We start from the raw sequence: 12,350 nt of genomic DNA, 5'->3' as shown, positions 1-12,350 counted from the left end.
ATTCCTGAGCAGAGCCAGCAGGGGGCAGGCTTGGACTTGAGAAGACAGACTCCGCTATAAATATTCCTTAACAAAGCCAGACTGAATGCTCAGTCGGGGATTTCATCAGGGCTGATAACAAGCAAGCTGTGCAGTGCAGAATAAAACAGAAAGCAAGGTAGGTGTTTTCTCTAATGTTCCCACTGATATATATGGTAAAATACATGAGGGTGCTTCGTCTCTGGTTCACTTTAAGTGCATGATGTAGAGAAAATCCGCTCATTGTATCCTTTAGTTATTTTACAAATTGTGTCAGAAGTGACTAAAGTGTGAGATCTGGAGGCGCACAGCGTGATTAAATTCCTGCGTTTGAGGGCAAATTCATGAGATGATGGCAATTTAGGGAAACAATTGCCCCTTTTACGACACTATTGTGAGGTGGAAAAGGAATTTCCAATGTGATCACATGTCCCTCACAGACGAGCCAAGACCTGGAAGACCATCATTGATGGACGATGCGGCCACAGTGAAGAAACTGGAGTGTTTAATCCCGGAAGACCGACGGACAACCATCCAAATGATCATGAATGAAACTGGCCTGTTTTGGTAGTGAGTGTGGTAAATGATTCATGATGAAATGCACATGTCTAATGTGTCTGCCTATTGGGTGCCGCGTTTGCTAACCCCTTTCCAGAAACAAACGTGGTGTGAGCTTTCTAGACAGACATTGATGCAGTTGGAACAGGATGAAGAGGATTTTTTTTTTTGGTCGGGAACTGTAACCCTCCAAATGCAGGAACTTTATCCCACTGTGAGCCAGGAGTGTAATTAGAGGGGCACAGCCCCTGCAACTGTAGGGTGGCCCCCAACTACTAACTCCTCTGATACAGGGGTCCATCCTTCAGATCAGGTGTTTTGTGGGTACATTTGCTATTGGTGTGAAGAATATGATGTCCACACTTGTTTTATGACCCTTGTGAGATGGGCCCCCAGGCTGTGAGGGTCACCAGGGGTAGGGAAGGGGTGTGAGCATTAGGGGACCCCATCAATGGTTTTCTGGGGGGCCTCATGATTTGTTGAGTTAAGCCCCTGCTGTGAGCCACAATCTGCAAATAAAGGATACAATGAGCTGATTTTCTCAACATCCTGCACTTGAAGAGAACCAGAGATGAAGCACCCTCATGTATTTTACCATATATATCAGTGGGAACAGTAGAGAAACCACATACTGTACCTTGATTTCTGTTTCATTCTGCACTGCGCAGCTTGCTTCTAATCCGCTCTGATAAAATCCCAGACTGAGCATTCAGTCTGGCTTTCCTCAGGAATATTTATAGCTCAGTCTGTCTTCTCTGATGTCTTTTCAAGACCAAGCCTGCCCCCTTGTGGCTCTGCTCAGGAATCATTATAGCTGAGTCATTATAGTAAAGCCAGATTGAATGCTCAGTCGGGGATTTTATCAGGGCTGATTAGAAGCAAGCTGTGCAGTGCAGAATGAAACAGAGAGCAGGGTAGGTGTTTTCTCTAATGTTCCCACTGATATATATGGTACAATACATGAGGGTGCTTCATCTCTGGTTCACTTTAAAGGGAATCTGAAGTGAAAATAAACTTATAATATAATGATTTGTATGGGTAGTACATCTAAGAAATAAAACATTAGCAGCAGAGATAGGAGTCTAATATTGTTTCCTGTACAGGAAGAGTTAATAAACTCCAGTTGTTATCTATGCAAAAGAGCTTATCTGAGCTCCACCACTTTTCATGTGCCAGAGAGCTCTGTCTTCTGAAGCTTATTATCTCAAGTTTCTGTCACTGTATTTTGTTTTTATCTGCATAGGAAAGTTGAAAGGTTCACTAGCCTGCTCTGTGAAATCATTTAGAATGCTGAGTGTAGTGTGAAAATTGAAATTATTAGAGAATGATGCAATGTTATATAAAAAAAACAACTATATAACTGAAAATGAAACTATTTTTCTTTGCTCCTAATGTTCTATTAATTTTCCGTACTACACATACAATTCATTATATCATTTTTTTTTTCGCTTCAGTGTCACTTTAAAGAGAGTCTGAAGCGAGAATAAATCTCGCTTCAGACCTCATAGTTTGCAGGGGCATGTGTGCCCCTGCTAAAACGCCGCTATCCTGCGGCTTAACGGGGGTCCCTGATTCCCCAAATCCCCTCTGTGCAGCAAGGGAGCGCTTCCTGGTTGGGGCAGGGCTAACCGCCGCAGCCCTGCCCCATGCGCGTCTGTTAGACGTGTATCTCCGCCTCTCCCCGCCCCTCTGTCTTCCTTCACTGAGAGGGGCGGGGAGAGGCGGCGATGCGCGTCTGATAGACGCGACTGGAGGCAGGGCTGCAGCCGTTATCCCTGCCTCCAGGAAGAAGATAATTTACGACCAACTTGCGACCAAGTCTTGCGGGGGTGGGTTTGGGGGTGAAGGGACCCCCGTTTAGCTGCGGGATAGCGGCGTTTTAGCAGGGGCACACGTGCCCCTGCTAACTATGAGCTCTGAAGCGAGATTTATTCTCGCTTCAGAGTCTCTTTAAGGACCACCGATGACATAATTTCATCAATATACCATAATAACTTCTGTGTGATAATCAAAACTTTACGATACTTCCTTATGCTGTTTTTAGGGGCTGCTCTGTGGATTGCAGCCTGGATATTCGTGTTTGCCAATTTGCCATTCTAGTATTGAGTGTTTGGGTAGCATAACTCAAAGGGGATGGTAACAAAGATGAGATGTGATTAACTAACTCACAGAGGCGCCTAGCATTGTTGGGACCTATTGCTGTTGTATGCTCCCCCACTCTCAATTGCCTGAGGAAGCAGGAGAATACCTGCGAAACGCGTTGCAACCTTTTGTGGAGTATGCCAATAAATTATTTTGTTTCATTAATTGACAGTTTCTAGTGTCTGCTTATAGGAGGTAAGTCCACCACTGCCTCCCAAGCAATTTTAAAGTGTGTTTTTCCTCCTCTGGCGCCTCTGTTCTTGTTCCATGTGATGTACTAAGGCCGCAGTGATGGGGAACAACTCTTTCTTGTGCTGTGGTGCTCGCGTATCACTGCCGTTTCACATCGCACATACTGCACGCTTGGCTTTATACTGTCGCAACCTCACAGCTTTCTATAAGGCTACACTTTTTGTTCTAAATGAATGCTGATTGTTGTTCTGTTTTTACCTGTGGCCCCTTGAATCACTTGCCTACTGAATGTCTTGCTTCTCTCACTAGGTGTGTTCTGAGAATGGAGTCACTTACACATCTGTTACCACCGCTGGCTGGGGGGGCGCCAGGGGAACATGGGGCCAGCTTTCCCCCAACACAGCGCACCTACCCTACACACACAGGTCTGGCATGTGGGCCGTACCCAACCTGAAAAGATTCAGGGGAGACAGCGGTCACTAAACTGGAATAAGACTTCTTTTCTTTCGGTGGGGGGGGGGGGGGGGGGTGTTGTCGTAGCCGTTGCTGGATTGTAAAGGGGCTGGACCCAAAGGACATTATGTATATATCTATACGGGACCGTGTGGCTGTGCGTGTTCTACTATTTATAGAAGAGAGCTTGTGGAATGTTAATTGCCTGGTTATTTATGCTTTAAGAGGAGCCATGGAGAAGGACTTTTACCAGGATGACAATGACTGAATGGACTCAAGGTGACATCACTGCATCCTAAATACTAAAAAAAAACTCATGTATACGATGAACTGTCTTTACTACATTAAACTGCTCCTCCTTTGAGTAAACCTGTCTGGTTGTGGTGCCTTGTATAAGGGGGCCTGTTAACAATACAATATTTTCCTCAGATGCAATCTTTTGATTACAATCGCATTGTACAGACAACCACACAGTATGTGGAGAAAATCGATGTAAAATGATTCTATGTCGATAGGATTGTTGCTTTTTGTGATCGTAACTGTAGAGAAAAAGTCTGGTTTGTGCGAACAATCGATTATTACCTCCCAATTACTTTTGATCCTGCAGATCTAATTGAGTGATCACATCTGATGAAAATATTGTATCATTAATGGGCACTTTAAAGTGGGGTAAAACTGACATAATATTCAATAAAAATGTGTTTTCCTACTTTTCATTACCCATACAGTTATATTTGCTTTTGTGCACACGTTAATACTGTTTACAAATTACAAGTTCCCAAAAGACAGTTTATCTGCTCTGAAAGCTGCCATTGCATTTTATTGCATAGCTGCTGTATTTATATATTAAAATGTATCTAGTGATCACTTCTCACCTCTCTGTTTCTACTGCAAAAATAGCTTATGTTCAGCACACCTAAGAATGTATACTAAATGTAGAAGACAAAGAAATGTAAACAAAATATGTCATCACCTCTTCTGATGCAGCAGCAAGATTACCATTGAAGAACAAAATGCTGTGTTTAACTGTTTGAATGCTGTTCTTCTACAATCTTTTTGTGGTAGTAAATAGTATGTTGTAAATAATCTTTTAGAACAAAAAAAAAAAAAAAGTCATATCACTTTTAAGAGTGTGACAAATATCTGATTTGCCAACCGCAGTAATTCTGGATGAGGTCTTTCCAATATAAATAAATGTTTGGAAAGGTAGATTAGGCTAATGAGGTACTAACCATGGTAGTGAAAACATAATGAACAGAAACTTTTCTTTTACTTAACAATATTCATTTATAGATGGTTTAGTCAGTGTTTGTCCATTGTAAAATCTTTCCTCTCCCTGATTTATGACATTTATCACTGTTGGTGACATCTTCTGCCTGGTGATCTGTACAGAATGTTCATTACTGAGTTTCAAAGCTGGTGAAAAGAATCTGGGCTTGTTTCCACTAGTGCGGCGTGCGTCTCGTAGATGTACACCGGCACTGAGCGGGATCGCAGGCGAATCCCATGAGCCGTGCCATGCACAGCTATGGGAATTGCAGCCTCTGCCGCGAATTCTGTAGGGGGTTCCGGCCGAATCGCTACTGTACTTCATCCATTAAGTCTGTCATCCTAGAAGTCCTAGGGTCCCACGATGCAGTTCTGCTCTGAGCCAGGCCTCTGCTGTACCCTCTGTAAGATCGCGACCTGAGGCCAAGTCAGGATCTGCGTGGGCACGCCTCTCATGATCATGCTCAAGTAGCCAGGAGTGGTCTGCACTTGCTCAGATCGCAATCTTACAGTGGGGGGAGAGTGGAGGCCTGGCTCAGAGTGGAACCATGCTGTGGGACCTAACAGAAGCCATAGGTGAGTGAAACTTTTTTTTTTTTTTTTTGCTGGATATATCTTTTTAAAGGGACCTTAAGCAGGTGATAAAAACAAAATGCACACTTACCTGGGGCTTCCTCCAGCCCACCGTAGGCCGCAAGGTGCCCCCGGCATCCTCCTGGCTCCTTCCCTGGTCCCAGGACGACATCACCCTGAAGTCGTCAGGTCTGCTTCCCACTTCCGTGTATAGCGCCATTACACCGGCCGACATGAGAGTCCTGCTCATGTCTTAGAAAACCGCGCATGCGAAGGACTGACACCGGCTGACGTAATGGCGCTATACACGGAAGCAGACCGGACGACTTCAGGCTGATGTCATCCTGTGACCGGAGCCAGCAACAGGGAAGAGCCAGGAGGACGCCGGGGGACCTCACGGCCTACGGTGGGCTGGAGGAAGCCCCGGGTACATGTAAATAGGGATTTTATCACTTACTTAGAGTCCCTTTAAGTGCATTTTGTGGCCAAAATCTAAGCTAACCTGGGGAGAAGCGGTTACCCTCCTCCTTTGGTTTGTTCCTCTGGTCACTGGTCTGTGATATAGAGTAAAGTCTCTTGTCATCCAGTGATCCAGAAGGTGTGCCACAAGTGTCTTCCTCTAAGCCCTGTCCATTATAGCTGCCCAGTACCGGAATGGGTAAGACCAGCGGCCATCTTGCCATTTGTATCCCTCTGACAGCGACGCTGGGGGGGGGGGGGGGAAATCAAGAGCAGTGGAGACTGGAGGGACACTCCTGGGTAGTGACTTATCTCCTTTTCTCTTCACAAGTGTATCAATGCATCGATATTTAGAGTTCTAGTTTAATTAGCTGGAACATTCACAAATGATCACTTCAGGTACACCATAAGCCTAGTACATACATCCAATTTTGATTGGCCAATTTTAACACTTCCATATAGCATGAGAACTTACCTGTGTAATTTGTACATAGTATTCAAAATTTGGCCCTCATATAGTAGAAACCTGTTGTAGTAAACGCTGGTACGGGAAATCTCTGGCTATAGTAAACTCAGTCCACAGGTCCTGACCATCTGCCTGTAATGCCTGTAAGTATACAATATTGTATGACCAATCCTGACTATAGTAAACTGCTGATTTTCCTGAACTACATGAACGTAGGTGAAATTGGGCAGGTAAAATTGAATGTGTGTACTAGGCTTAAAGGACACCCGAGACAAAAAATAAACGAATGAAATAAACGATTGTAACCATCTTCCTTCTCCTAAAAATGAATTTTTAAGATATTCTACAGTTTTATTTTCTGTTTGAATCTACTGTTTAAGTTTTAACTGTTTTATTTTTTTTTGCTCAATGACACGTTCATTAGTCTAATACTTACCTAGCAGAGCTAAAATCTATGAACTATTAACCATTTCTATCTCTTTCCTGCTCTTAGAAGCCATTTTCTGCTAGGAAAGTGTTATAGTTGCAATTTCTTATTAGTGAGGATCCCACTGTAGTCACATCCTGTCTGTCAGGACTGAGTCAGCCACTTACATACCTGATGTTTAACTCTTTCGGGCAGAGAAAGAAAAAAAAGGAACACAGCATGGTTATTTGTGTGCTAGGCACTGTACATCCCTATGTCTATCTCATCATGTTACATCACTTTGGGTATCCTTTAAGGGCGTGTACACACACACACTTATTTTTGATTGACCAGTTTTATCACCTCAGTGTAGTATGAGGCTCAACAGAGTTTGAACACTATGAAAAGATTGTGTAGGTCAGCTAAAATTGATAAATCTTTAGTCATTCAAAATTGGAAGTGTGTAAGTACCCTTAGGAGCAGGACTGAGGAGATGGAGTAATTTTGGGTACCTGGAGTTGGAGGTTTCATAAACTGAGGAGTCGGATGATTTTTGTACAAACTCCACAGCCCTGGTAAGTATTAGACTAAGGAGTTGGAGCAATTTTGGGTACCTGAAGTCAGATAATTTTTGAACAGACTCCACAGCCCTGCTTAGGAGAAAGACAAGCGACCCACCTAAGACAAGACAAATAACATTTCTATCGTGCTTTTCTCCTGGCGGACTCAAAGCGCCAGAGCTGCAGCCACTAGGGCACGCTCTATAGGCAGTAGCAGTGTTAGGGAGACTTGCCCAAGGTCTCCTACTGAATAGGTGCTGGCTTACTGAACAGGCAGAGCTGAGATTCGAACCCTGGTCTTCTGTGTCAGAGGCAGAGCCCTTACCCATTACACCATCCAGCCACCACCTAAGACAACGAAGGAAGTCACATCCCCCGAGCTAGCCTGCCAGGAGGAAGTTACTTTCTGGGTGGTGGAAGACCTTTCAAGAGAGTGAGGAGGAGGCCACACCCCTCAGCTGGCCCATCACCACCCTGAGAGAGTGAGGAGGAAGCCACTCCGACAGAATGAGGAGGAAGTTGTACCACCCTGACTGAGGAGGAAGCCACTATTGATCCAGTTTCCCACCATCCCAAGGAAAAAAAGCCACACAACATTTTTGCAGTTGCACAAACCCAACACGAGTACTTTATTCACATCAAGATACAAAATTAAAGTCTATTATATTTCTCTAGAAATGATTTTTTTTTGTTTTGGCGATGGTGAGAATGTCTATACAAGGCGGTATGAAAATGGGGGAAAAAGGTGTAAGGCTGGGCTGTAAGGCTACCTTGTCTCTTGCATGCCTCCCCCTTGTCAATCCCCAGCAGAGAATGCAGCATATAAGAAACACAGAAGACACAACAGGACGAAATGACAGAGAAATACGAGGGCTGGTGCCAGGAGGCATTGGGTGTCACTTCTGCGTGACAGGTCCTCTTAACCCACAACAGCTCTCTCTTGGCTACGTTTCATCTCTCCCATTCTGGTTTGAAAACGAATGCAAGTACACATTTAAAAGATGGCCACCAGTCAAAATAAAAGCAGGGCCGGTTTAAGCCACAATGGGGCCAAACTGCAAAAGTACCCTGAGGGGCCTTCCTGAACCCAACCGCCCCCTTCCTGCATAAAATTCACCCCTCACGGCCCCCAAACTGGACTGTATGCTCCCTGTGATATGCAAGTCAAAGAATAGTCTGCTGTCCTAATCTGTGTTTTGTTCTGCCCTATGATGATTTTTGTGTCTGTTTCTAGTAAAAAATAAAAAAACACTGCAGAAAAACTCTAGAAACTGAGCAAAGTTGCATATTCAAATTGAAAACACTTTTTTTGTTTTTACTATGACAACACATAATGAATAAACTTACAGCTGAAAAGTAGGAGACCTTTCCCAGATGACCTTTGTCGATCCAATCTTACCCAGAGTACACAGCTAGCCGTTCACTCCGCTCCTCCAATGAACTTTGCCTGATTGCCCCCCCACATCACCCAGTCTCATGCATGCCCCCAATACTTCTCAGGAGCTGCTCCACACACTACGGAACTCCCCACTTGATCTCATTCCTTCAACATCTTCAAGAAGGCCCTCAAAACCTTTTTTACTCAGGACTACCCCCCCCCCCCCCCTCACTAGTGCTCTAAATCCTCAGCTGAACTCTAGTCCCCTACCTTTCCTTCCTAGATTGTAAGCCTTTGGGCAGGGTCCTCATGTCTCCTACCTGCTCATGCACCTCCATTACCGTGCACCCATCCTATGGATCTGAGTAAACTCGACTTGCCTAATCTCCATGCTCCCATCCAGTGACTAAGCATCACCTTGTACTCATACTGTGCTGCGTGATCTGGTTTGCATGTATTCCTGTAATGTCGTATTGCTGTATGTCACCACTAAATATTGTCTGTAACCTTAATTAATGTACAGCGCTGCGTAACATGTTGCCGCTTTATAAATACAATGAATAAATAAATTACCTTGCCTGCCCCCCTCCCCCATAACATATGCAGTTGCGCATCCTGTTACTACTCCTCTTCCTCCCTTCCCCACACCAGCTGCTTATTTCCAGGATGGCTGAGCTGTGATTGGATGAGTGAAGCAGGAGTAGATGACTCGAGTCTGAAAGCGTCTGAAAGACTCGAGTCTGGAAGCGCTCTACTGAGGGCGGGACTATGGGACTAACAAGTGTCTAATCAACATATGGAAAACATCAGCCTCTTGTGAGGGAATAAAAGAGTGGAGTGACAAAACCAACAAGAGTTGTTTATATAAAAATCATTTTTTTTCCTAAATAAATATTAATACAATGCTTGTGACTAGGCTGATAAGCTAGTTTTTTTCCTTTCATTTCTCTGTTATATATACATATATATAAACAGATAGAGTTTCACAGATTGGGATAAAATGTTGAGTTTGGCTGCTATGGAGTTAGGAATGAGACCGCTTTAAATGTGTACATTACATAGATCTTCTCGTTATCCATTATGCAATGCGGTGGAAGACGTCTTTTCACCCAATGAAAGTAGCCATCATCTGCTGATAGTGCAGTGCCCGTTACAATGCTCCACAGGCCTAATGCCCCACTTCACTGAACTAATATCTCTTCGTATGTGTATTAAAATCTAATATCTCATGCTGAAAAGTCAGCAGTAAAATTAAGAATTTATAATTATAAAAATAAATCTCAGGGAAGTGCATTGTGCTGTATAAAGTAGTTGCTACTGTTGTGGGGAGAGTGAAGGCTGTTATAATTGTGGGATTTCACCCCTGGGTGCTTAGGAGACTTGGAACTTGATTTCACCCCTGGGTGCTTAGGAGACTTGGAACTTGATTTCACCCCTGGATGCTTAGGAGACTTGGAACTTGATTTCACCCCTGGATGCTTAGGAGACTTGGAACTTGTTTGCTGCTGGAGGAACATGGACAGACATGAACGGATGACTATGAGGTACTAGCAGCTTAGGGGTGAAGCATGCGGGGAAGACGAGGTAGCCAATCTGGGGATGAAGAAAATCAGGCGGTACTAGGAGAAAAACTTGCAAAGGCAGATTGGCGACGGGTCACAGGAAGGGCAGCCATGAATCCCTGGCATGAAGAGCAGAGTACACCGAATGAAGATCTGAGAACAGGTGGAGCTGCCGTCTTCATAAGGCAGACGAAATATCATAACACCGAGTGGGGCAGCGCAATCTCACTGTGGCAGGGCCTTCAGGATTGCATTTACTTCTTCTGCCACGGCAGTCAGGGCGAACTCAAACTGATCCTGCAGGAAAGGTGAAGAACAACAGAAACGTCACAAGAGAGCTATACACAAGATTTGTGGATCATTTGACAACATTTTTTAAATATCTGAGAATATAACAGCCTTTTCATCTCTTCCTTTGAACAACCACTATGGGGAAAATCCTCTGTTCACTGTACTGCTGCGCAGCGCTCCTACTGTTCATGAGATGCTTTTGAAAACAAAGAAAACCCTGATAATCCCCCATGAGGAGATGGACTAGTCCAAAACCTGTCGGTTCTGTCAGATTTTAACTGCTTACTGTTTTCACTATAGTGGTCTTTTAAGGAACACTTGGCAACAGTCATAAGACATACAGTATGTACGAATCAGAATCCATCCTCCAACCATCAATTTTGGAATGGAAAAATGAAAACAGAAGACTGAGATCAAAAGGCACAAAAACTAACAAATTCAAAATATCAGTATTAACATTATAAACAATGTATGTCCAACTACAGATATGAAACGCGTAGGACTGGCCCGTACCTTCGTCCGTACCATCCCAGGGCGCTGATCCCGGACGTGCTCCAGGGAGGCTGCAATGTCAATCTCCTTCACACCTGCACACAGGAGGAGAAAAACACATCACAACAAACCCTCCAATATCCATCAATAAATATCACAGCAGTCACAGCAGCTGCACACAGCACAACAGGAGCAACAGCACCATCACACTGCACAACAGGAGCAACAGCACTGTCACACTGCACAACAGGAGCAACAGCACCGTCACACTGCACAACAGAAGCAACAGCACTGTCACACTGCACGACAGGAGCAACAGCACTGTCACACTGCACGACAGGAGCAACAGCACTGTCACACTGCACAACAGGAGCAACAGCACCATCACACTGCACGACAGGAGCAACAGCACTGTCACACTGCACGACAGGAGCAACAGCACTGTCACACTGCACGACAGGAGCAACAGCACCATCACACCGCACAGCAGGAGCAACAGCACCGTCACACTGCACAACAGGAGCAACAGCACTGTCACACTGCACAACAGGAGCAACAGCACCATCACACTGCACGACAGGAGCAACAGCACCATCACACCGCACAGCAGGAGCAACAGCACCGTCACACTGCACAACAGGAGCAACAGCACTGTCACACTGCACAACAGGAGCAACAGCACTGTCACACTGCACAACAGGAGCAACAGCACCATCACACTGCACAACAGGAGCAACAGCACAGTCACACAGCACAACAGGAGCAACAGCACTGTCACACAGCACAACAGGAGCAACAGCACCATCACACTGCACGACAGGAGCAACAGCACTGTCACACAGCACAACAGGAGCAACAGCACCGTCACACTGCACAACAGGAGCAACAGCACCGTCACACAGCACAACAGAAGCAACAGCACCATCACACTGCACAACAGGAGCAACAGCACCGTCACACTGCACAACAGAAGCAACAGCACCGTCACACTGCACAACAGGAGCAACAGCACCGTCACACTGCACAACAGGAGCAACAGCACGTCACACAGCACAACAGAAGCAGCAGCACCGTCACACAGCACAACAGGAGCAACAGCACCGTCACACTGCACAACAGGAGCAACAGCACCATCACACTGCACAACAGGAGCAACAGCACCGTCACACTGCACAACAGGAGCAACAGCACTGTCACACTGCACAACAGGAGCAACAGCACCATCACACTGCACAACAGGAGCAACAGCACCGTCACACTGCACAACAGGAGCAACAGCACCATCACACTGCACAACAGGAGCAACAGCACCGTCGCACAGCACAACAGGAGCAACAGCACCGTCACACAGCACAACAGGAGCAACAGCACCGTCACACAGCACAACAGGAGCAACAGCACCGTCACACCGCACAACAGGAGCAACAGCACCGTCACACAGCACAACAGGAGCAGCAGCACCGTCACACCGCACAACAGGAGCAACAGCACCGTCACACTGCACAACAGGAGCAACAGCACCGTCACACTG

General features: G+C 45.4%; 2 protein-coding genes across 3 annotated transcripts in view; one reads left to right on the top strand and one right to left on the bottom strand.

Annotated features, from left to right (window-relative positions):
- DNAJB2 (DnaJ heat shock protein family (Hsp40) member B2) overlaps positions 1–3,732 on the top strand; it is a 55,691-nt gene extending 51,959 nt beyond the window's left edge. Inside the window, exon 11 of the mRNA XM_068246036.1 lies at positions 3,220–3,732. Coding sequence (XP_068102137.1) covers positions 3,220–3,230 — 11 coding nt within the window. The 3' untranslated portion in view covers positions 3,231–3,732. The remainder of the gene's footprint in view (positions 1–3,219) is intronic.
- A 3,960-nt stretch (positions 3,733–7,692) lies between these two features.
- Positions 7,693–12,350, bottom strand: part of PTPRN (protein tyrosine phosphatase receptor type N) — a 160,091-nt gene continuing 155,433 nt past the window's right edge. For both annotated transcript variants that reach the window (XM_068246034.1, XM_068246035.1), the window contains 2 exons: positions 10,841–10,914; positions 7,693–10,333 (listed from right to left, as the gene is read on the bottom strand). In XM_068246034.1, the coding sequence (XP_068102135.1) occupies positions 10,262–10,333; positions 10,841–10,914 (146 nt within the window). In that variant the 3' untranslated portion in view covers positions 7,693–10,261. The remainder of the gene's footprint in view (positions 10,334–10,840; positions 10,915–12,350) is intronic.

Source organism: Hyperolius riggenbachi, chromosome 7 (assembly GCF_040937935.1).
Source record: "Hyperolius riggenbachi isolate aHypRig1 chromosome 7, aHypRig1.pri, whole genome shotgun sequence".
Taxonomy (NCBI): domain Eukaryota; kingdom Metazoa; phylum Chordata; class Amphibia; order Anura; family Hyperoliidae; genus Hyperolius; species Hyperolius riggenbachi.
The sequence above is the reverse complement of the archived record's forward strand: the minus strand, read 5'-3'. Positions and strand labels throughout refer to the sequence as shown.